Below are 23519 nucleotides of genomic sequence, written 5' to 3'. Positions count from 1 at the left end.
TAAAAGCTGTTTTGCTTGGCTGGCTTAGGCAAACTTAGTGTTCAAATCCAGTAAGTATTCTATCCTAAGTTCCTATTGCTCCCACTCTACTTATCAGTTTTGGACATCTATTTTTATTTTCAGCTATTTTAATTTGTAGAGATTTTATTGCAAGCTGTTTCAACTGCTTTGTAGAAAAGCAGGGTATATATTAAAAATAAATAACTATTCCAAATGCTTCCATGTTGGCTTGGCATATATAATGAGAACAGCACAGCACAGCGCAGCATGTATAGCAATAAAGATAAATCCCTCATGGCCAGCTCCAGAGGTCCAAGTCAGCCTTTTTCGAGGCAGAGCAATTACTCCAAATTTTTAAGAAGCTGTGTATAAATGATTGACCATATTTGAATAGAGCAAGCAATAGAGTCCACTTAGACATTAATAAGGTATTTTTTGGTGACAATATGGCTAGCATTTTCTAGAGTCATTTTCTGTGTCTTCGTTTAGGATGAAGTTCATTGTATATCTGCAAGTCTACACCTGTGAATTTTTTTTTCTTTTGTTAGACTTGCTACGTGCATTGTTCTCTCAGTAAAAGATAACATAATGTCCATGTTAATGCATTACTATCAACATTACCCTAAGTGACATACATGGATTGACTCAGGATGGAAGATTGTTATCTCTAGATACACTGGTTAATCTTTTAAGTCTGCTTAGATAAGTTCCTCTACTGTCGATTACTTTTTTAACTTATAAAGTCATATAAGGTATTTAGTATATTTTTGTGTTGATGGTCTTATATATCAAAAACTAAACAGATGTGAAATTGTCTTATTTCCTTGGGGTAGTTTACCTCTCAATGGTCTCTGGGGGTTTTTTTAATTGATATTTTAAACTCACAGGCAATATGACTTATTTCAATTTCTCTTTAAGTGTGGTCTTGTAAGAATGTAAATGACGTTTTATCTGAGAACATAATTTTTTTTCTTTCCTATTCAGAGTGATTGGATTGAAGAAAAATGTTTATTGCCAGCTATCTTTCTGCTGTAGTTTATGGCCTGCCATTCTCAAATTGTTCAGAGAGTATATTTAAAATGAACCTTTTGGTCATTTTCTGTTTTTCAGGGACTTTGGACATGATTTGGTTTTGCCATTTGAAAGCAGAATCACTCTTTGAGGTTCTAATTTCTTTTCCCATTTTATTTTTAAAAGTTTCTCAAGTACAAAACTCATGAGCCTTGGTAGATTTTAAAAGCAGACAACCTTTTTTCCTCCAAATATTTCCTTTTAAAAAACATGGCATATATTACGTACATTATCACTAATAAAGGAAAAAGAAACCATGGGAGATCAGAAAGCAATACAATACTTGTTTTTTTGTTGTTTGTTTTGCAATGACTTCTTATATTCACTTACGTACTGGTGATTTAATGCCTGCCTGGAGAGGTCCAAAGACAAGAGACTGTGACTGAAGCTGCCCCTACCTGATATGGAGCAAAGGCAAGGTATTGTTTGAGGAATAGACGGCACTTGTAGACTATGGCAGGGAAAGGATGTGTGTGGATTTCTTGTGGGTCACATATGACCCCAAACCAAGCAACTGTGCTGTCTTAAAAGGAATGGAGCCTAAGTAGAAAGCCCAGGGAAGCTCTCTGACCCGCCAACATGGTGGTCCTCAGGGAACCGGGGGCAGAGCGTAGTGACCCATCCGAGAAGGCAAGCTAGAGGCAAAGAACTCCTAGTGATGAGATATTTTCAAAGAACCTACAAACTTGCCCCACAAGAGAATGAGCTCACAACTACACATCTGCCACATCCAGGGTAACCAATGGCATATTTCAACCTGAATATCAGGGAAGACTTCCATCTCATCTATTCTGAAACTGGAGAGGCCAAAATACAGCTAGAGAGTAGAGGATGGGTTGGAATGAGAGAGAGTGTGTCCCTCACTTCCTTCCCAGTTCTCTCCTTGGACACTGCCAGGAGGGTCCCCTGCTCTGTATCTCACACTGGCAACCTTGCTCTGGCCTTCCTCTGGCGTCAACCCTCTCTGTGGGGCAAAGAGTCAATGGGCATAAGGAGCATGCCCACCTGGAGACAGATTCCCCTCTTCTAGACCATGCTCAAGGTACTCAGGACCCCAGAATACTCTGTCAAATGGCATCCAACATACTTCCAGGGCCTATGCATGCCTCTTCTCTGTATCTGCCCCGCCATGAATGGACTGTGTCACTAGTGTGCATACCCCGCCTCAGCCCCGTGACAGGCCGTTGGGTAGCTGTTTGCTGGGTGGGAGGTAGAGCTTGGGTATCCATGGAGAAGGGTGGGTTGAAAGTCCTTTCCCCCAGCATCCTCACTTTGTTTTCTGGAACTCTGAAGTATCTGGGATTCTCAATTGAAACCTAGTCTTCCACCATGTTAGAAATGTAGGAGAATATATATATATCCTTTATATATACACATCCCTTTCCTACCATATTCTACAAATGCCGTCCATTCCTCAAACAATACCTTGCCCTTGCTCCATATCAGGTAGAGGCAGCTTCAGTCACAATCTCTTGTCTTTGGACCTCTCCAGGCAGGCATATATATATATATATATATATATATATATATATATACACACACACATACACAATTAATATATATATTACAATTTTTAACCTTATTTATGATTTTTAAATATTTAGACATGTAAGACACACTGCAGATGTTAAGGGAGGGCCTGCTCCTTCCCCACTGCACTTTTCCCAGCCTAAGGTAAAACTAAGCTGGGGAAGAAATTTCCAAATTGGGTATGATTATGGATTTTTAGATGCTACAAGAGTGGACTTATTTTAGTATGTAAAATATAAGTGACTGTTTATTAACTGAAAGTAAGCTAAGGATAGTTTTTTACCCAAAAGTAACCAGAAAAACTATGGAAGCTGCTTCAAGATTTGATTCAGTGATAGATAGAAATAAATATCTAGTATTAGATAAAGGATGTTTTTATTTTGTTTTAAATCTTACATACTAGGAAACTCTTTGGTTAATAAAGAACCCAGTGTTCATTTTTTTGTTTGTTTGGGTGGATCGTTCTCTTATAGTCACCCTGTGATCATAGCACCTGTCCAAGATACATAGGCTTGAGTACGAGATTAGTCATACCAAACCCAGTTTTTAGAAAGGCAATTGCCCTGAAGTTAGCTGAAGAACAATTTTTTTCTTAAATTTGGAATACTTCATTAGATTAGAAAGAATTGAAATAAGAAAAGTCTAATTCTATTTAACTATTAGTTATTCTCTACAAGTCATAAGTAGTTGAGCATGGTTTTATGATTAAAAAGAAATAGGACATATGTTACAGCCCCAGATCCATCTTCCTAGACACTTTACCTACAGTGTAGTTGTTTCCACACTGAGGTGCATATACCCCAGAAGAGTGCAAGAGACAATCCTGATAGGTGCAAAGAAAGTAAGGTAACTTTTATGTTTTCTTATTGTTAACAATTACGTATACTAATCATACTACTATTTGCCACGTGGATTGACAGAGGCACCTCACTGGGTTTATCTGTCAGAGGGTCACCAGTGCAGAGGTTCTGTGGGAAGGTAGGAGTTCTACAGAGCAGCACACTATCAGCACAATGTGGCTGCTTATGTTATCTATTTTCAATTAAATTAACCCTCACCAAATTCACAATTGGCCTAAAAAGAAATCTACAGAGAAATGTCAGATTGGAGAAATTACCAATGATGCAAGAAGAGAAGAAAATGGTAGCTAAGGTTTCTTCTATTGTGACCTAAGCACAAAAAATTATGAGATAATTTGTGTCAAACTAGTCATAGCTAACAGGAGATTGGCCCCCAAATTGAGATTGTCAACATGATATATATTTTACGTCTACCATTATTATTGATGAACTCACCCAGAGTTGATACCATGTTTTGAGATATTAATGGTAATATGAAGCCATCACAATTAGGAAGATGCTTTAAAAATTGTAATGCAACCTTTCTCATTCTTTTAAAATTTATATTTCCTACATACATTCTATACTGTAAAAAATATATTCATTTAGTAATACTTGATATATGATCAAGAATTTTGAGGTCATGATTAGAAAGGACTAAAGAGTATTTACATTTTTTGAAAGAAAAAAATACAACATCTGAGCTCATGTACGTACGCTTCAACTTATAAGACAAATGAATGTCTTATTATATTTATGTTAACCCATTTCCTCTGCTTCTAGCTAACCTCAAAGACACCATTTTCTACCTAACAATTTGTAGTCCATTAGGATTATCAAAACAATATAAAACCTCAGTCAGAGGGATTTATGCAGACCTCAGAGAAATACAGTACTTGTAAACAATGTCTGCACCCTAGTTTTCATACAATGATTTAACATGAGCTAACTCATAAATGCACTGTTTATTTATAATGGATAGCTAGTTGCCTTTTACCTTATTTTGTGAATGGAAGTTTCTACCCATTAATTTGTATTGCAAAGTGGCAAAAAGTGAATCTCTAGAGATGCCTGTGGCTAAAATATTTCCACTTGGCTATACATGTATAGGAAACGGGGATATCATTAACATATAATAAAAATGTACATTGTATCTTTTTATTGTTCTGTTTGTTCCTTTGTTATAGGCACTACAGGGGTTAATTTTATGGGTTTTTATAATAAATTAGTTCGGGGGATATAAAATGACTAGAGATATTTGGGGTAGTAGAGTATGATTATTAGATCAATATACTGAGGATGACACTGAAACACAAAAGCATGGAATGACACAATTGCATCTCGACCTGAATGTTTCAAAAATTAAGGTAAACACCTTGATACAGAAAATGGAGAATTTATCATAAATACTTTTTTTCAAAGTAATAGTTTTTTTGCACATCTTAAGCATCTTAAGATAAAAGGTTTTAGGACATAAAATCAAACATTTCTGTATGTCATCTATTTTTAACTATCCAATTTCACCATGTAATTGAGGGATAAATAGCAAATAGATGCAAACCTTATCTTATAATAAGGTAGGACTATGCACAACATAACTATGGAATATAAAAGTATCTGTGTATGCTGGAAGCACTTTAAAATTATGTTTTAGTAATCAGTGTGTTTCTGTGTTGATATTCTGAATGCTCTTTCATCTCCCGGTATTCTGTTTTGTAGGATAATTCAAGGTATGTCTCTGAGAAAATGCTGACATATTTGGCTGTGTCTGAATGCAGTTGAACTTTCTTGTGTTTTGCTAGTGGGAATTGGATAAATTATTTTTCCAGTATTCACTTTAATTTTCTTCAATGCTGCTACTCTTCTTTAAAATATCAGAGCAGTGTTCACTTTGAGAGTTAAGAAGTAAATTGGTAAAGCCCTTAAGGTTACCTCTTTTTGTGAATTGCTAGATAAAAGTAGAGAAATGAGAATGCCAAAAGTTACTTGACTCTCTACGATATAATTGGTAGATTTATAAACCAGTCAGACTTCAATTTATTTTTACTTTTACTTATGAGGACATCTGGTTTTACAAAGGTGTTCTTTTCTCTCTTTCCTCGTATGTAATGAAGCTTGTTGTGCCTACCAGTTTTGTCTGTGTACTATTTTAATATTTTAGTTATATGCAGCATGCTACTTCATTGTAGTGACACTTCTTTGGCAGTAATATATTCTAGTTATTGTGGTCTAGAAAGTTTCAGAAACATCCAACACTTTTATTTGTCACCAAAATATGCAAGATTGTAAGGCTGAAGTATTGTTTTATTTTAATTATGTCTTCTGAATATTTATGTATTTAGTAACTTATGCACTTACTTTTCTATATGCCGCTACTTTTAATTCATAACACATCTTAATGAGGAGTAATTAAATGGGAAAAACAAATTTGCCAAAAAGACTTCAAAAGAATTAAAAATACTCATCATCTTCTAGATCATTCTCTCCACAGGCCTCCTTACAGAGATCACACAGATTGGCAGCTCTGCCACTGTCAGCGACACTGAGTTATATGATGTGGGCAGAATGGAAGGGGTCCAAGAAATTGATTTTAGGAAAACATAGAAGCAGGCTTTGTAATTTTAAAACTAGTTGAGTGTGCAGAATGTGAATATTCAAGAAAATAGAGTTTAAGTAAATAATTCCAGAAACTGTGTAACTCTGTGAGTGTGTGTGTGTGTGTGTGTGTGTTTGTGTGAGTGTGTGTGTTTAATTGAAAAGCTTGAGTGTCTTATCCCCCCACGATCACCAACCCCTTTCTTCATCTTGATTCTTCATGGTAGTTTGGATGTTATTTACTGGGCACCTTATTTCACATGTGGATTGTATGTAAAGCTGTTTTAGAGTCAATGATGTAATTCCCCCACTTCATTTTAAAGGAAGAAGCAAAGGGTTATACTGAGATTCTTGTCAAATACTCTTCAACTTTTTATTAGAATCAAATGGTAAAAAAGATATTTTCAGAGGTTTATTAAGAATCCTCTATTCTTTCTTCATGTAAGGAAACTTATAGAAAAATTGTGGATCATGGTTAATTTCTGGAACAAAAATTTTGGTAAGGGTGGCACTGGAGAAGGAGGGCGTCCAACTGTGTTGACTTCTCTTTCTGTCTCTGACATGTGCTGATGGTGCTCTGGTGTCTCAAATGAATATAATGAAGATGTTATCTAGTGGATGCTCGATTTGAAAAAAGGAATAACTTTTCCTGAAGCTTTCCTAAACAGACTCTGGTACTGAACTTATTGCTGTCTCAGGGAATATGCTCTCCTGTAACTTTAGTGAACAGTCAGAAGAAACGATTTTGTGTGTGGGGCTGCCACCCTCCCCAGAGGGCCATCTTTAAGTCCAAGGGACTGTAGTAAGAGGCTGGTTTCCAAGTGCTTAAAAAGCTATTTTATTAACAACCTTGTAATAGTGTAAAGTATTACACTGTTAAAATAAATAGTGAACATTTTAGTGAAGTTGTTTGGGAAAAGGATGCCCCAATGGATTATCTTCCTCTTGCTTCCATGTTTCCACCTAATTTTTAGTTATTCAGTTACTTATGTAAATTTAGCCTTTCCTGATGGCAAACTGAACATACATATTTACCAACCCTTTATTCTCAGATCCTCAGATCTCATGGAAGTGACAGTGAAGATTTTTGTTAAGGGATAGGATTTTAATGGTACAAAAATAGTGAGATGGGACTATTAGCACCCCAGTGATTTTAGACATTTCTAGATGATGGAATGTGGGAACGAATAATGTTAATAGAGAAGGGGGCCAAGAACCTACATCCTTGATGGGGAAAAGTCTGAAATAGTGTCAAAGGTTATTTTTCTTTTAGGGGAAGAGTGCAGGCTAGGAGTCACCTGGAGTCAGCTGGTACAGAGAGATGAGTGGACAGAAGGCAGGTTCGTTCATTAAGAACCATCTTTGCAGCAGCGACCCCAGCGACCCTTTGATTTCCCGCCACCCCATATACAAAGCATAATTTCCGAGTCTAAAACTGGGATATTGCTGTCTAAAAACTTTAATCAGAATTTCCTCGGGGAGAGCTTGGGTTCCTAGCGTGGAAGTAGGTATCACTGAATAAAACCTTTTTCATTCGGTAAATGGAGGGGGGCCTTGCTGCCTGCTTCCTTACATTCCTGCGTGCTTAGAGTTTCCAGTCAGTCGCTCCATGTAGGAGGGAAGACTTGGTAAAAATAAACTTATAAAGAGGTTGAAGAAACCACACCAGTTAAGTTTATTAATCAATCTAGTTTTTCATTCGGAAAAGTAGTCAATCACTGAAGTCAACTACGCAAAACAGAAGATCCAAAATGAGCACATAGAATAACTGATACAAGACGAAGCAAGCGTGATCCATGGATCAGCGAGACCTTTTTAAAACGTCTTAATTAGAAACATAAAGAAAATATAATATTCATAAAACTAGAAAATGTCGCATTGAAAAAACATTATGCATATGAAAACTATGATTGGACAAAAATTAATGCAGTACAAGAATAAAGTTGGAGAAGTCTTGCAAAACTTAGATCAAAATATAAAGAAATGAAAAACATGAGATATATGTTTAGCAAACATGGAGAATCTATTTAAGAAACTGAACATAGGACTAATTTTGTAGATCCAGGGAAAATAGAGAAATTGGAGGTAATAACAAGTCTTCATATTGAATTAAGAGGTACCAACACAGTGAACACAAATCAAGATGTATCCAGATAAATTTTAATGAAATCTGCATATGGAGAAAATCCCCAAATCCCTAAGAGGGGTAACATGTTAACTCTAAAGACACAAAAATTACACTGACTTCAAACTTCTCAGACAGCGACAGTTTATATTAGAATTTAATGAAGAAATGAATGTACCTTTACATTTCTGGGGATACATGAATTTGAACTTAGACTTCTGTTACCAGCCAGATTTTATTCAGGTGCCGGGACAATAAGACAAAGGCACAAAATAATATTTCCTTACTCCTTTCGTGAAAATTACCTGAAGATGTTCTCTGGCAAATGAAAAGTGGATATGAAAAAGAAACAGCCTCCAAGAAAGTATAAAAGGAAAGAAAGGGAGCGAGGAAAAGAAGTCCCAGCAGGTAGCTCGCAGCATACCTGGAAAGCAATCAGCCCAACTCAGACCAAGAAACCAGAGGGCTCCACAAGAACGTCTTCAAGAAGCATGGGAAGAAATTTCAATCAACATTTGGAAAGATTGTGATCATATGGTGAATACCTTTATACTTCTTGCAACAATTAAATGTTCCAGAAAAAATGAGAGAAAGAGAAAAAAACCTCTGTAAATATGAAGCATTTAAATGAGACATGATTTTAAACAGTTCATAAAATATATCAAAAGGAAGTAGATTTGTGCCTCCATAGTGTGGTACATTTTTGATGAGATACAGTAACATTTTTCTCCTTGGTTCTATAGTGAATAATATTTATATATCATCATGTTATTGCAAATGCTCTTTATTTTCTAGTTCTTACAATTAATTATACACAAGACATTGGAGAATTAATATACAACAGACGGCATTATTGCCCCAATTCTTCATCCCTCCATATATCCTCACCCTTTGTCATATGTGACTTTGGATCTTCCTGTGAAGGAGGAATATATTTCTCTCATTCCTTGACTTTGAGTTTAGAGATGTGACTTGGTTTGGCTAACTGAATGAGCCTAGGCTTTAAGAGGTCTCGGATGTTTCACTTTCTTTTCTGAACTTCTGTTGTCACATGGATGAGGTCAAAAGACAGTTGCTATACCCTCAGCTTGGATCCCAGAATGGTCACACAGGGAGCAGACTTGAGCACAAATGTCAGTGAGGGGCTGAGCATGGCAGTATCTTTAGGTCAAAGCTGAGCTCCTCTGTGGAGCCCACCTGAGATCTCCTGACACCACCACCTCTCACGGGGAAATAAATATATGCATATTATGTGCCACAGAGGTTTGTGATTGTTACACAGAGTAACTGTAGCTTTCATTGACTGACATACCACCATAAAACAGAACGTGTTGGAAAAACATAAATAACATTTTGGTAGTAAGAAAAACAGTGGGACTCTAGAGGCAGGAAAGAAATGTGAAAAGTGATGTATAGCTCTAATGTCTAAAGCTTATGCACAAACAGCAGGTTTATATATATTGGTTAAGATTGTAAAAATAATGAACAGAAGAAGAAAAATAATTATTTAAGAAAATTTGGAAGGCACAGAGAATAAGAGGAGGTAATTTCTGGAGATCATTTTCTCACTTGTATAATGAGTTACTATTGATAATGAATAGGCTAGAATAACATAAAAGCCATGGACTAAATAATTGTACACCTGCAAAATTATGTATATATAATATATATATATTGTATATATAATATATACATGGCAGGTAGATAAAAATAAAGTGTCTATTGTATTTAACTATGTATAACTACAATAACCTCTAAATTTCTTTAAGATATGAATTTAGTATACTTTAGTGGTAGTACCTATAAAGAGATCTACAGATTTCAAAAATATATTTGTATATTCAGTGTAATAGATTTCGTCAGTAGATTTTGGTTGTTCTCTACCTCTGCGTGACTTAACCAAAATACTTTAAATATTGTGGTACTTTGTGGATGGATTCTACTTTGGGAAAATATTAACATCACTTCTGAAGATAACTCTGTAGTACATTTAACTGAGACTACATAAGCCTTCCTTTATCCTCTGAAACAGAAGGAGATTTAACGAGGGTAGGGAAGTAAGTTTTGCTGTGTAAGCTTAAATCATTATGCTCAGGGCCAAATTAAACAACTAAGTTAAGTAGATGGGGTTACACTTATACTTATTATTAACATATTTAGTTCAATTCACAAGTCATTGGATTTTATTAAAAGGAGCTAAACTCTTTTTCTGCGTTAATCTGATAATAGAATAATACAGCAATGCAGTTTCTAATCAGACCCACTCCTCTCTGACGTGGGACCATTTGTTAAAGTGCTTGTTATGGAAATAGCCAATTATTTCAATCAGGTTCATTGCAGATGATGGAAACTGTTGCCTTGAAGGCTTACTTTTAAAATGTGAAATTACATAGTAAGTAATTAATGGCATTGAGATTTCCATCTTACTGTATATTAAAAGAAATTAATAATAAAAATCCTGTCAAATATGCATGTGTACATGTGTGTTAAAGTTATACCTCTCATATAGGAGGAGCAAAGAGAACTAGAAGAGTTATTTCATGCTTTTTATATGAAAATTACAACTTCTTAAATAGATCCTAAGAATGCAGGAAACATACATATCAATATACTTTATGAACTTACTGCAGAAAAATTTCTGGGAAATAAGAACTATTAGGGTAGATATGGGTAACATCAGTTACAGTTTAATAATCTTCAGTATTCTGATAGTCAGCCATAGCAGAAGTAAATCCAATCTAAAACCAAAAATATATGAGTAATAGAAAATTTTGCAGTTATGTTACTTTTTTTCCATTCGTCTTCATTTAAGGCTTCCTGCAAAGCCTTTCTTGAGTAATGAAAATAACCTGCAAAGCAGGAGGTGAACTACTGTGAAAAAATTAGTATTTTTGTCACTTTTATGAATACAGCTCCTTCTGGTAGTATGTTTTATTAAACTACTCAATCTTGGGCTTCCCTGGTGGCGCAGTGGTTGAGAGTCCGCCTGCCGATGCAGGGGACACGGGTTCGTGCCCGGGTCCGGGAAGATCCCACATGCCACAGAGCGGCTGGGCCCGTGAGCCATGGCCACTGGGCCTGCGTGTCCGGAGCCTGTGCTCCGCAGCGGGAGAGGCCACAACAGTGAGAGGCCCGCGTACCGAAAAAAAAAAGAAGGGGCATGGAAAGGCTCTCAAGTGCTGGCGTTGTTCTTGTGCTTGACCTTGGTGACTGTTAAACAGGTTGTCTCTTAACAATAATTCATTTAACTCTATTGGTTTGTGTACTTTTCTATGTGTATGCTATCTTGCAAATAATGATCTTAAAAAATGTGGATTTTCCTCTTTGAAAAATAAGAATTTCAGCTGACATGTATAAAATAGATCCATGTCCTCTGTAAAGAAAGAAACAAAAATAAATGTATTCTTTTCATCAGAATGTAAAGTTAAGAGTCAAGTATAAAAGAATGTAAGAGCCAAAGACATCCGTTTCTAAACAGACAAGCAGTTGTGGCTTTTAGGAATAAAATTAGAACAGATGCCCATTAAGCCCAAACTACTTAAGAGTTTGAGAAAAATTACTGAAAGGAATAAAGGAATTAGGGGGAAAAAGTGTTCCAGACTAAGATTTTAGGACTGGAATCTTTGACCTAGAGCAGTAATACTAATATTACTAGAACATTTTAAACATTTTGAGATCAAGGGCTGTGTATTCTGGCTTCTCTGTCCTCCTCAGCACATAGAGTGGTACCTTGAAGGCAAGTATGAAGTAAAGGTGAAGGAGAATTCATATTTTCTAGTGGTGGTAAAGTTAACTGGTGAAAAGCATAGATTCCTGAGACAAATTATCTGGGTTTTAATTTCAGTTTCAGCACCTGTGTGACTCTGACATATTATTTATATTTTCAATGTCTCAATTCACTCATCTGGAAAACAGTTATGATAATAGTAGCTCAAAGGGTGTGATGATATATACAAAATGTTTAAAACAAGGTTTAGCTCATAGTACAAGTGGGTGGATTTGCTAATTGTTGTCAATCATTTGTCATCCTGATGAGCTGTTTGTCCATACTTAATATGTTATAGAGTTATTTTTAAGAAATTAATTCTGAACTAAGTGAAATTATTTTTCTGTATATATGAAACGTAACTGTGTATCATTGCCTGTTATTTAAATGTGGCATTGCTTGTATGCTTTAAGTGGCTCATCATTTTTAGTATAAGTTACTGTCTCTGTGTTTTTTTTTTTTTAAATTACTGTCATTGAAGAGAAAAATAATTCAACCTGGTGAATTGTTAAGTTTTAATTTATTCCCTTAAAAGCCTCTCTTGATAAAAAATACATCCCAAAATGATATACTGGTGTTAAGTCCTTCTACTTACAACTTGCATATGAAGTGAAATAAGTGATTACTGTAAGTTTCATGCATACTATATATTCCAAACCATTATGAATTAATTTGCTGATAGGAGTGCCAATTTTCCCCCAGTTCTTTTATTCCTCTTAGTAATTTTTCTCAAAATCTTAAGTGATTTTGGCTTAATGGGCATCTGTTCTAATTTTATTCCTAAAATCCATAACTGCTTGTCTATTTAGAAATGGATTACCTTGGCTCTTACATAGCTGAAGTATTGATATGTATACAAGTATAACTATATAAATAATACATTGAAGCTTATATACAGGTAAACTCTAAAGATTATGAACTGCTTTGCAAGCAACGAAGTTTAGTTTGAGCAAAAGCCTGAGGAGGACTCATTTGTCAATAAAGATTTTCTACTGTAGTTAGTTTTCCTTGGGGTCTGCTGAATATACAGAATGGAAAGCATGACCATATGCTGAAATTAAAGTGCTTATATAAAAGGAAAGAAAGAAAATATGGAGAAATCATATTCTAGTTGACTATTCAAATAGGATTCCCAGATAAAATACGGGATGGCCAGGTAAATTTGAATTGCAGATAAAAATCTTTTTTTATAGAGTATGAGCCAAATATTGCATGGGTATCTTGTATTTCTATTTGCTGAATCTGGCAACCCTAAATATTAGGAAGTCTGTATGCATTTCAAACCAAGCCAAATGTTTAAAGATACATGCTGTAGTCATCATGTTGTATGTATGGTCTGAGTGATACAGACTCAACATAAATTGCCCTTCCAACTCTTTGAATTATTTTTCCAAATGTTACCAGTAATGAAATTCTAGAGTAAATGAGCTTTCTAAACCACAGATCTGTTCAATCCCATGCCCCCTTTCCACACTTCTTGAATTCTCTATTAACTTCTCAGTGTCCAAGGACTAAAGTTCAAACTCCTTAATTTGATTTGTAAGGCCATAAAAATCTGGTCCCAGACTACCTAGTAACCACCATCCCTAGTAGTTCCACATAGTCCCTGTGCATATCCAGACATATAAAAGTGCTCAGTTCTCTCTGAAAACATTGTGTCCTTTTATGTTCCAATTATAGAAGGTGAGACTTCTTAGAACAGTTGCAACTGTCCCTGTTCACTGATGTATCCAATCATATATTCAGTATTTTAGAGCCTGATTCATGGAAGGTGCTCATCAAAGTTTTAATGAATGAATGAGTGAGTGAATGGGTGTGTGAAAGCAACCATGTGAATCCTAGCTATGCTTCCCATGTGAATCCCATCTCATTTTAGCCAGTTATGGATTTCTGATAACTCACTATAGAAAAAATCCAAAATAGTTGATCTTTAGTACTGACCATTAAAACTAGAGAGAACTGCAAGCAAACTAATTTAACATGCATTTGACAGAATAGAGTGATTGATTTTGGATAAAGCATTATGAATATGCAAAAATATATAAATTATAACATACATAATAAAAGGACATATATGAGTTTTATACTTGGAGCACAGAACTATGGGACAATAAGGAATCACTCTCGGATATGTAGAATAATGAGATGCATATTAATTTAGAAAAATAACTTTACAGAGTAATTAGTTATGACTTGACATAGCTCAGAAGCATTTGCCACAGTCAGATAGACACCTCTAAAATTCAACATTCTCTAGCCTGCTAGACTAATTTAGTTATTGCTGTCTGAAGTCTCTGAGAAACTGCGTTCATTCATTAGAGCACTTGTCACTTTGTACTGTAACTGATTATTTCCTCATCTATCTGCTGTACTATAAGAGTCTTGAGAAAAGTAAGGGTCCATGATATATTAATCTTTGCATTCTTAGAACCTAGCAGAGAACTAAGGATGGGTGGATGGATAGATGGACTTCATACACAGAGGTTCTGTGCAGTGTTTGTTAACCCTGGCTACCTGGACTCCTATAAAACAATATTTATGCCTTCATTCCACCCAAGTCCATTTAAATTAGAATCTCTGGTGCGGAGGCTTTGCATTGGTATATTTTAAAAGTTCTAACTTTTAAAAGGAGCATTGTTCTAAATCCATTCTCCTTAATAGAACCCCTTTAGAAGTAGGCTGGTACATCTGCCCAAATCAGGGAACTCACTGTCACAGTACAGGTGATGATTCCCCAGGTCTCTGATATTCTCAGTTTTCTTACCAATCAATGAATATTTATTGCAGGTCAAGTTGCTGTGCTGCATACCCCTAAGGTAATGTTCTTTGCAATTGTTTGCTCTTTGGTACAAATTTTACCAGAGGCATTGGTTCATTTTGGCTTCTACTGTGTTTTTTCATGTAGCTTTTATTTGTGAATTTCTTCAAGGCCTCAAATATTTGAGTTATACCACCCTCTTGACTATCCCTCCCCTAACAGCTGTTCCCTGGTTTTGGCTTTATAAGTATCTTGGAATAGCTGTCTTATCTTGCTGGCCAAATATCTAATTAAGACAACTAAAGCCTTACTGAAATAATTTTAAATGGAGACATCCTAGAGAACTGGGCTCTACCTGGATACCAATAACAAAGTTTCTTGCATTAAAATTGAGATCTCAAAATAAATGTGAGGATGCCAGGATACAGATGAGCATAGAGTATTATCTTTGTTAGTAAGAGGTGATGGTTAAATACCTCTTGGATATTTTTTGGCACTATTGTTCTTGGTAAATGAGGGTTATCAGTAAATTAGTATAAAAGGTTTGCCTGTGGTATGTTCTCATCGAAGAATGCTCATTTTAATTTGCTACTTTAAAATAAATTAGTAGCAATATAACAAAAGGCCAGATCAAAACAGAGTTCAAGCACACAAGATTGAAAATATACTGACTTGCCCCCAAAATGATTGGGAAATCCTGTAGATAGTTCTGATTATGACATAATTAAATTCAATACCTGAGCGGGAGGACAGAATTCCTAGAAATTGATCATAATTTTTTCAGCCTTAAAAGAGAAATTGAAAAACCATAAACTTTAGGTAAGAAAAAATATAAAAGGTTAAATTTTAAAAGGCAATCACTCACAGGCAGTCTGGAGAATATTTAATAGCTAATGGGGAGCCCAGGGAAGATGGGTTACAAAGGGTCAAAAGTAGCAGACTCTAGAAAATAAGCACTTGCGGGCTATTTAAGTCAATAACAATATCGCAGGAGGAAAGACAGCCCAAGAGAAGGGAATAAGGAAGCCAAGAAATTATATCTTTGCAAAGAAAAAAAAGGGCTTAGTTATGGTGTCCTTCTGATATATCAAAACAGGGGTGCTCAGCCTGAGAATCAGTTGTTCCTTTCTTAATGCTCATGGGACCTGGATATACTCGGGGATCAAAAGGAGGTAGTTTCACGAGTGAATTAAGTTGTCTTTTTTCCTCCACTCAAGAGGAGGTTACATGGATTTCTGTCCTTAAAAGGATTGGATGTCCTAGTCTAAATGGTGGTCAATATTCAAATTATTCTAGGCCAAGTTGGCAAAGTAAATGTAGTTGAACTACTGGGGCCAATTGGCATCCACCTCAGGAGTTCTAGAGAGACTCAAGGGTGAATTGGGACACTGATGGCCCAAGAGTGCAATGTGCAGTCATTCCTGTTCTGCAGATTACAAATGGGAGCCAGTTTGAAAATGAATGAATTAATTAGTTATTTAGTTAATCGATTAATTTTTAAAGTTTCCACAGGATGCCCTAGCAATTAGACTCCGCAAATCTCCATTTCCTCTCTGACCAGCTAGTGGAGTCTATAATGAAGAATGGGATTTCTGAATATTTAAATATAATGATCTGAAAAGAAGCAACATCATTTCTGTGGCAAGAAATCATACCCAGAGAAGGCACTGATAAAGGAACTAGCAAATATAATTTTGATTTTCAAAAACTCTTTGACAGCCTACTACTCCAAAGGCAGTTTCATGGGCTTTGGGACTGTAATTTGCACAGTGATGGGTCTGACAAAGATCCAGAAAAAAAGACTAGGAGTAACTGAGCACTTCTCATGATGCACATGTGTATAAGTTCAGGAGTACTCAGAATGATCTTAATGAATATATGTGTTTTTCAATTACTAGAGGAGGCTTCTCACAGTGACATCTCTAGAGGGTGCATGGGTTGACATTATTTCTGTTAGCAAAAAGCCAAGCCTAAGAGGGAAGACTACAGCACACCTTCCCAAATCTGTATAAGGTGGGCTAAGGGCAAAATAATGGTAAAGATAAAGAGACTAAATTATGCATATAATATGAATGAATCTATGTAACTATTTACAACAGAAAAAGTGTCTGGACATCCTTTTAGAGTACCTTTTGTTTCAAAGATATGCATGCTGTTGTGACCAACTATCTATTCTCTCATCTCTTCCTCTCCTCCCTTCCCTCCTTTGCTTTGCTTTGCTTTGCTTTTTAATTGCTTCACACACACACACACACACACACACACACACACACACACACACACACACACACACACACACACACACACACATCACGAGTTTGTATCTGGAAATCATGCTCAGCTCCTACCACTGTGCTTCAGTCAGCTAGAGGGTGGACAGCAAAGATTTATGTTTTCAGAGTAAGGAATCAGGACTCAGCTGGGTGTCTTAATTATAAAATCTAGCTTTGAATGATGTTATTTTTTAAAAACAATTCTCAGGAAGCAGTCATAGAACTAAAAACCTCAAAAAATGATAGCTATTATTATTATAAATGAACTATAAAAATGACCAAATATGGAAATTCCTATTTTGTATGGAACTGCAATGTCAAATTTTTCTTAGTTATAAAATAATTTATTATATCCCAGTATATTTGGAATAGATGAGGACTTTTTTCTGGAAATAATAATGTCATGATCTGTGACAGAGAAACATGTATGTGATTTATTACAAAGAAGTTTAACTTTCATTTCATTATATTCTGTGAGTATTTATATCTAGTCTTTAATTAAACATGATTTATTCCAATTGAGGTCTGTTTCCATTTAGATTGCTTGCAGTGTTAATCACAGTGCAAATAGCCTTCACCGCCGAAAGAACTCTTGCATTATACTGATATATAAAGGCTTCTGTGTAATTTGCATCTGTTATCTGAGCCTACATGTTACTAGATGTGTACATAGGCAGAAATGTTTTACTTATTTGCTACTATATTAAAGTATGTAACTCAATATAATGTTTTTATTTTTATGAATTTAGATCAAGGTAGTTTTTTGGTTTAAAAAAATGCACAAACAGTAGAGGATCTTTTTTTTTTTTTTAATCACAAACTAAGTATGGCTAGAAAGCATTTTCATTTCAGCAAATGCAATTCCAGTTCATTCCACCTCATGTTAACCTCTGGGTAAAGGTGTAACTATTTTTAGAAACAAATGTTCTTAATTTTAACTTCCATTGTTGATGATTGTAGACCTGGTCTGATGAACAAATAGATAGAAGTTCAAAGATCGATTAGTCTCAATTAAATTCACATTCTCATGTGTTAAGTACTACTTATCGTGTAAAAACTTAGAAGAAATGAGGAAGCAAAGAACAACGGTAACTGCATATCCTTAATAGTACATATAATAACTCTTGATTGTTCTCACATCATCAACTATGCAAACTTCCTTCTATTAACATTTCAAAGCAGCAAGAGCTGGGTTTGATTTTACTCATGTTATAGGTCAATATTAAAATGAGAAATCTTCAGGTAAGGTAATTCTCTTACCTGAGAATTAAAACATATGTTGTACCTCTTAGCATCAAATCCTGGGTGGGTCTCTGTCCAGCCTTCTTTCATTTATTTAAGTTCATCCCACATATGGCTTTTCTAAATCTTTCTAGGGTACAAGGGTATAGAGGCTACCCTCCCAGCTGGCTCCAATCCTTCACTGCCAAAAGAGAATGGCCAGTTCCCTCAGCTGGCACTAAGAGTTCATGGTAATCTGGTCCTGTCTACATCCTCAGACTTGGTTACCAGCACCCCCTTCCCACTCTGTCCTCCAGACAAACTGTGCTATTTGTGTACTTGAACACACCGTCATACCATGAACGCTTCTCTTCAAAGTTGTGACTCATTCTGGATCCCTGCTTGGAAATACAATACCCTCTTCATCCTGTTTTTATTAATCCTAATTAAAACTTTCCTTCAAATCCAAGATCAAATTCTATTTCCCTTATGTGCTCTTTTTCAGACATTAATTAATACTCAGTTTCTTCCCTATAAGTATATAAAAGAGTAGCTTTTTATGTCTAACTTTACAAAATAAGACAATGCATTCTTTAAGACATGAAGATTTAACTTCTTGTCAGGCTCTGACATATCTCACCTAAAACAAATTGTAGTAGATATGATACAGGGAAAGACATATTAAGCATGTTCCAAAGTAGCCAGTCATTGCCATTTCCTGACATTCATCTGGTAAGGAAATAAATAGCACAGTGACTTTTGTGCTGTTTTCAAAGTTTAATGAAAATATTTTGCATGTTAGTCCAATATAAATAAAAAGTGAATTTTTGTTAAGACAAAAAGAGCTAAATATCTCATCAGATGAGAAAATGAATGTGACATACTCTTCCTTCCCTCCTTTCTCTCCTTTCTCTCCTTCCTTCCTTCCTTCCTTCTTGCTTAAGAGTTTTAGTGTCAGATATTTGTGAGTCTATTATATAGTACACAGCTGTTTTTTAGAGATGATCAGATTCTGATTTTATCCTGTTGTTTGATATTATAAAATGGTCAAATTATTCAGATTCTTTCTGAACACAGTCATGAATTGTCTCTACTCTCAAACTGTAGAACTTGGCCAGACACCAAAAGGGATGGTTTTTTCAGAGAAAGTGGTCACCTGCCTAAAGAAATTTAGACCAAACTTTGCCATAAACTTAGAATGAAAGTATGACCAAATCTGCTTCCAGGAGGAGATGCTGTTTATAAGAAAGAAGTTAAAGGAAAGGGCAAAATAGAGGTTTTCTAGTATTTTGTCCTTGTTTGATATTGAGGGGGTAGTTTAATGATCATATTGTTTTAAGCACTATGAAAACCCAGGACTTCAGAATAACTTTTGATACGTTGTAGTGTATCCGAAGGCACATCACACATCTGAAATAATTTTTTTCAGATTGTTTGCACCACTATTTTGTTATAAATTTTATCAAGAAATATTTATTGGGCACTAGTGGTTTTCCAGATAGAGTGTGGCATTTGTGGAGGTACAAAGAACAGTGCAGGATGGGTGCTGCATTTGTAAACTTTACAGATTGACTAGGTGAAAGGGTGAAAGGCACATAAACAGACAGTCCCTAAGTAACACCATTTAGATATGTAAGAAGGAGTTGTGGGAATAAGAGCAGAGCAGGATTTCAGTTGAGAGAGATGATAGGAAGGGAAAGTGATGGGGAGAGTGCATGTCCTCCAATTACTTTACTAGCTCCCACAGAACCTAGCTTGGTGCTGAGCTTAGACGAAATGATGTGTAAATATCAGTGATTGATATTTGACTGAATTAGTCTTTAATTCTTTTTTCATTCAAAATCCCATTTGTTGTCCCTGTTGTCCAAAATTAGTGTGGAAGTTATTATAATTTGCTGAATGTTTTCTATTTCGTATGATTTTGCATCAGGTATAATAATGATTCATAAAAGGTAAGTCCCTTTAGCCCTCCTAACTTTAGAAACCCTTGAATGAGATTAGGAAGTGATCATTTACATTTATTATACTTTGCATATAACAAGATTTACCTATTAACTCCAATTTACTTCTCGTTGCATTCATCAAAGGCAGACTATTTAGAAACTAAAACATCTCTGTCAGTTAGAATTTTAATGAATTAAGATGAAATGAGACAGTGTTAATTGGCAGTGGTTACTGCTGAGGAGGTTTCTAGATCTTGTGATACCAATTCATTTCTCTATCAGGGTTAATTTGTTTGATTTAATTCTAAGGATATGCTGAATATTTCCCCAAACTATTCATATTTATTTTCAGGATGGGAGAGTGGTTTAGTTCTGCTGGATTTGGATTCTCAATTCCATTTGAACTGGATTTATTTTGATTGCTAATAAATTGTTGATTGTAGGCACCATTTATATTATTGATTAGAGACATACACACACACAGCATTATTTAGACTTTTTTTTATTTGAAACGCCTAAAACCTTCTAATAACTGATCATTTTTTCACCAATAATTCTCTTCCTCTCTTCTATTTTCCGCAGATATTAATGAATGTGAAGCTGAGCCTTGCAAAAATGGTGGAATATGCACAGACCTTGTTGCTAACTATTCCTGTGAGTGCCCAGGAGAATTCATGGGAAGAAATTGTCAATACAGTAAGTATTCATATATATATAAACCTTTATTTGCATAGCCTCCATTTATTATGGAATCTGGGCCAAAATCAATAATAATTTGCTTCCAGATTTCATAATGTATTGAAATGGCACATTTCATATTTGTTGTTGTTAATGTTATTAATGTGCATCTATTCTCCAGGATGGGTCTCACTTAGAACATGATAGGCATAGGAGTGGTTGCCTTGTGGTCTGAAAGGAGGTCAACAGTTCCTCAGAGACCCAAGTACATCTCTTCCATGAATCACATTTTGGCTTTTGAGTTGTGCATATGACCTAATTTTCTCCCAGAGTGGTTACTCTGTTTCAAACAGTAAATTCAGAGCATTCTAACCAGATAACCTTTGTCACAGATAAAAGGTAGAGATTAATAAGGGTTCATGTTGAATTGGCCAACACATCAGTAACAGTTTTACATGCTATTTATTTGTCTTCTTGAAAGCCTAAGACAGTAGGGTCTTGAGATGATGGATCAAATTATAGGATAATAATTTACCTAAAATGTTTACAAAGAAGCACAAAGCACCCCACCTTCTCCAAAACAAATAAAAAACCTAGGGAGAGGTAGTAACAGGATTATAGTCAGTAACAGGAGACTGGAATTGGGCATGTAGCTTAATAATTGTTGGACACTTATAGAAACTTCATAGTGCTACTACTTTGATATATATAATGCTATTAGAGCATCATAACATTATGCAATTCAAAAGGCAAATGCAGATAAGAATTCAGACATAGAAACTGAGACACATAGGCTATGTGGTTTGCTGGGTTCTCACAGTTAGTGACAGAACCAGGACTGGAAGGAATCTAGAATCAGGTCTTGTGATTCCCAGTTCAGTGTATTTTCCTCTAAACCAAGAATGATACCTCTTTGGATAGAGCTGAACAAGATAAACTTGAAAGCACCCTCCACCTCCACTCTGTCTCTCACACACACACACACACACACACACTCACTCACTCACTCACTCACTCACTCACTCACTCACTCACTCACTCACTCTCTCTCTCTCTCTCTCTCTCTCTCTCTCTCTTTAGCCAGAGTAACAATTTTATTTCTCACTTTCCCTCTCTTTCTTCCTCCTTGACAATGGTAATTTATAAAATAAAACAAGGAAAATTATTGAAGAATTTATTTGGGTTATGTATATAAACAAAATGATGATCTGGAGATTCTCATTACCCTAGTCCTGAAAAACTTCTTTAAAATAACGAAATTGTGAATATCAAAGAAATACCTTGGACGGGGAAAATATTTCTAAGCTTAAAAATAATTGAAGAAGGACATGGAGCATGAGTTAATAAAGGAAGCTTCAGGCATGGATGAATGGAAGGAAAGGATAGTATGAGTAAGCAGGTTGATCATACAACTGGATGACCAGTAGCCACCCAGTCAACAAACCTAGCAACCTTCCTATAAAGCATTTAACTGACCGCCCACTAAGTTGACTTAAATTCAGTTTCAACTGGTCCTTGGCCCACCCAGGCCCAGCTCTTGCATCTTTTTTCTTTTGGTTCATGGGACCTGAATATGGCTGCCTAATCAGCCTTTGCCCCCTGTACTGACCAAGGAGCAACTAGACAGCCAGTTGGTTTCTTACCTATTGAAAATGGAAAGAGACCTTGATGTGAGCTAGAAATTGAAACCAATGACTAAAGCCTATTCATCCCTCCATCAGAGATTTTACTCAGGTCACCACATCTGAAAATACCCTTGAAAAGAAAGAAACCTGATAGGTTAGGAAGGATGTATTGAAATAGACTTTAAACTTCATGGCCATAAGTTTGCATCTAGTGTCTTTGCTATTGCGTTTAATGAAATTCTTTGTTTTTCTCTGACTTGGTTTTATATTTGTAAAATATTTATATGTAAATCCAGACTGCTCTCTGAACATGCATGTGATAGTGAGGTGCCTCCCTTAACCTATCGTATGCTCTAACATTCTACTGTTCCCTCTGTTCATCTCTGTGCCCTGACAGATATTGGAACAGGTCACCTAAGGTACAATGTAAAATATGTTCCTCTTGGGGTATTTGTTTCTATTGCATTGATTTATAAGAGTATGTAATAAATTCAGGATTCTGATTCTTTCCATTGTCTAGGTTTCTGAGGCTATGGTTTTGCTTTTTATTCTGTGGCTTTTTAGAACGTTTAGAAAATCCACAGTAAGAAAGTGCATCTTGCCACAGTGATGATTTAGTGATATGCATTGAGAACGTAGAACATTCACTCACTACATGGCATATAGAAGCACCTGCAGGTTACAGGTAATGCTAGCTCCCAGCTAATTGAGTTTAGGATCTTAGGAGTTGACATTACATAGATTATAACCAATTTGCCTACTTCTTCTCTGAAGTAAGATTGATGAACTTTCTTCGGGCTTTGTATGCTCTCCCACAGGGGTCCACTAGGTCAACTTACACCTGCAATAATGGGAGAGAAGCCATTTGTTTCAGCAGATATTTCATGTGAGAGAGGGAAAGAAGAATGATGGAGACTAACTGCTGGGGGGTTAGAGGACACCCATACCGAAGTGTCGTTTTCCTTGTGTTCACATTCAAGCTGTCAGTCTAATTTGGGGCTGCTGCACTTATATTTGCCTCACTTGTACCACTTCTTTCTTATTTGTACTGATGGGTTAATTAAGTTTTAGTATATTTTGCAATGGGGTTATGCA

The 23519-nt window shown here is 35.7% G+C and overlaps 1 protein-coding gene across 2 annotated transcripts in view; it reads left to right on the top strand.

Annotated features, from left to right (window-relative positions):
• EDIL3 (EGF like repeats and discoidin domains 3) overlaps positions 1-23519 on the top strand; it is a gene marked incomplete at both ends in the record, with an annotated part of 427613 nt that overhangs the window by 220112 nt on the left and 183982 nt on the right. For both annotated transcript variants that reach the window (XM_082652203.1, XM_082652202.1), the window contains one exon: positions 20704-20817. In XM_082652203.1, the coding sequence (XP_082508329.1) occupies positions 20704-20817 (114 nt within the window). The remainder of the gene's footprint in view (positions 1-20703; positions 20818-23519) is intronic.

This window comes from Grampus griseus (assembly GCF_964374135.1).
Source record: "Grampus griseus genome assembly, chromosome: 3".
NCBI classification, from domain to species: domain Eukaryota; kingdom Metazoa; phylum Chordata; class Mammalia; order Artiodactyla; family Delphinidae; genus Grampus; species Grampus griseus.
Note: the sequence above shows the minus strand (reverse complement) of the source record. Positions and strands in the feature narration are given on the sequence as shown.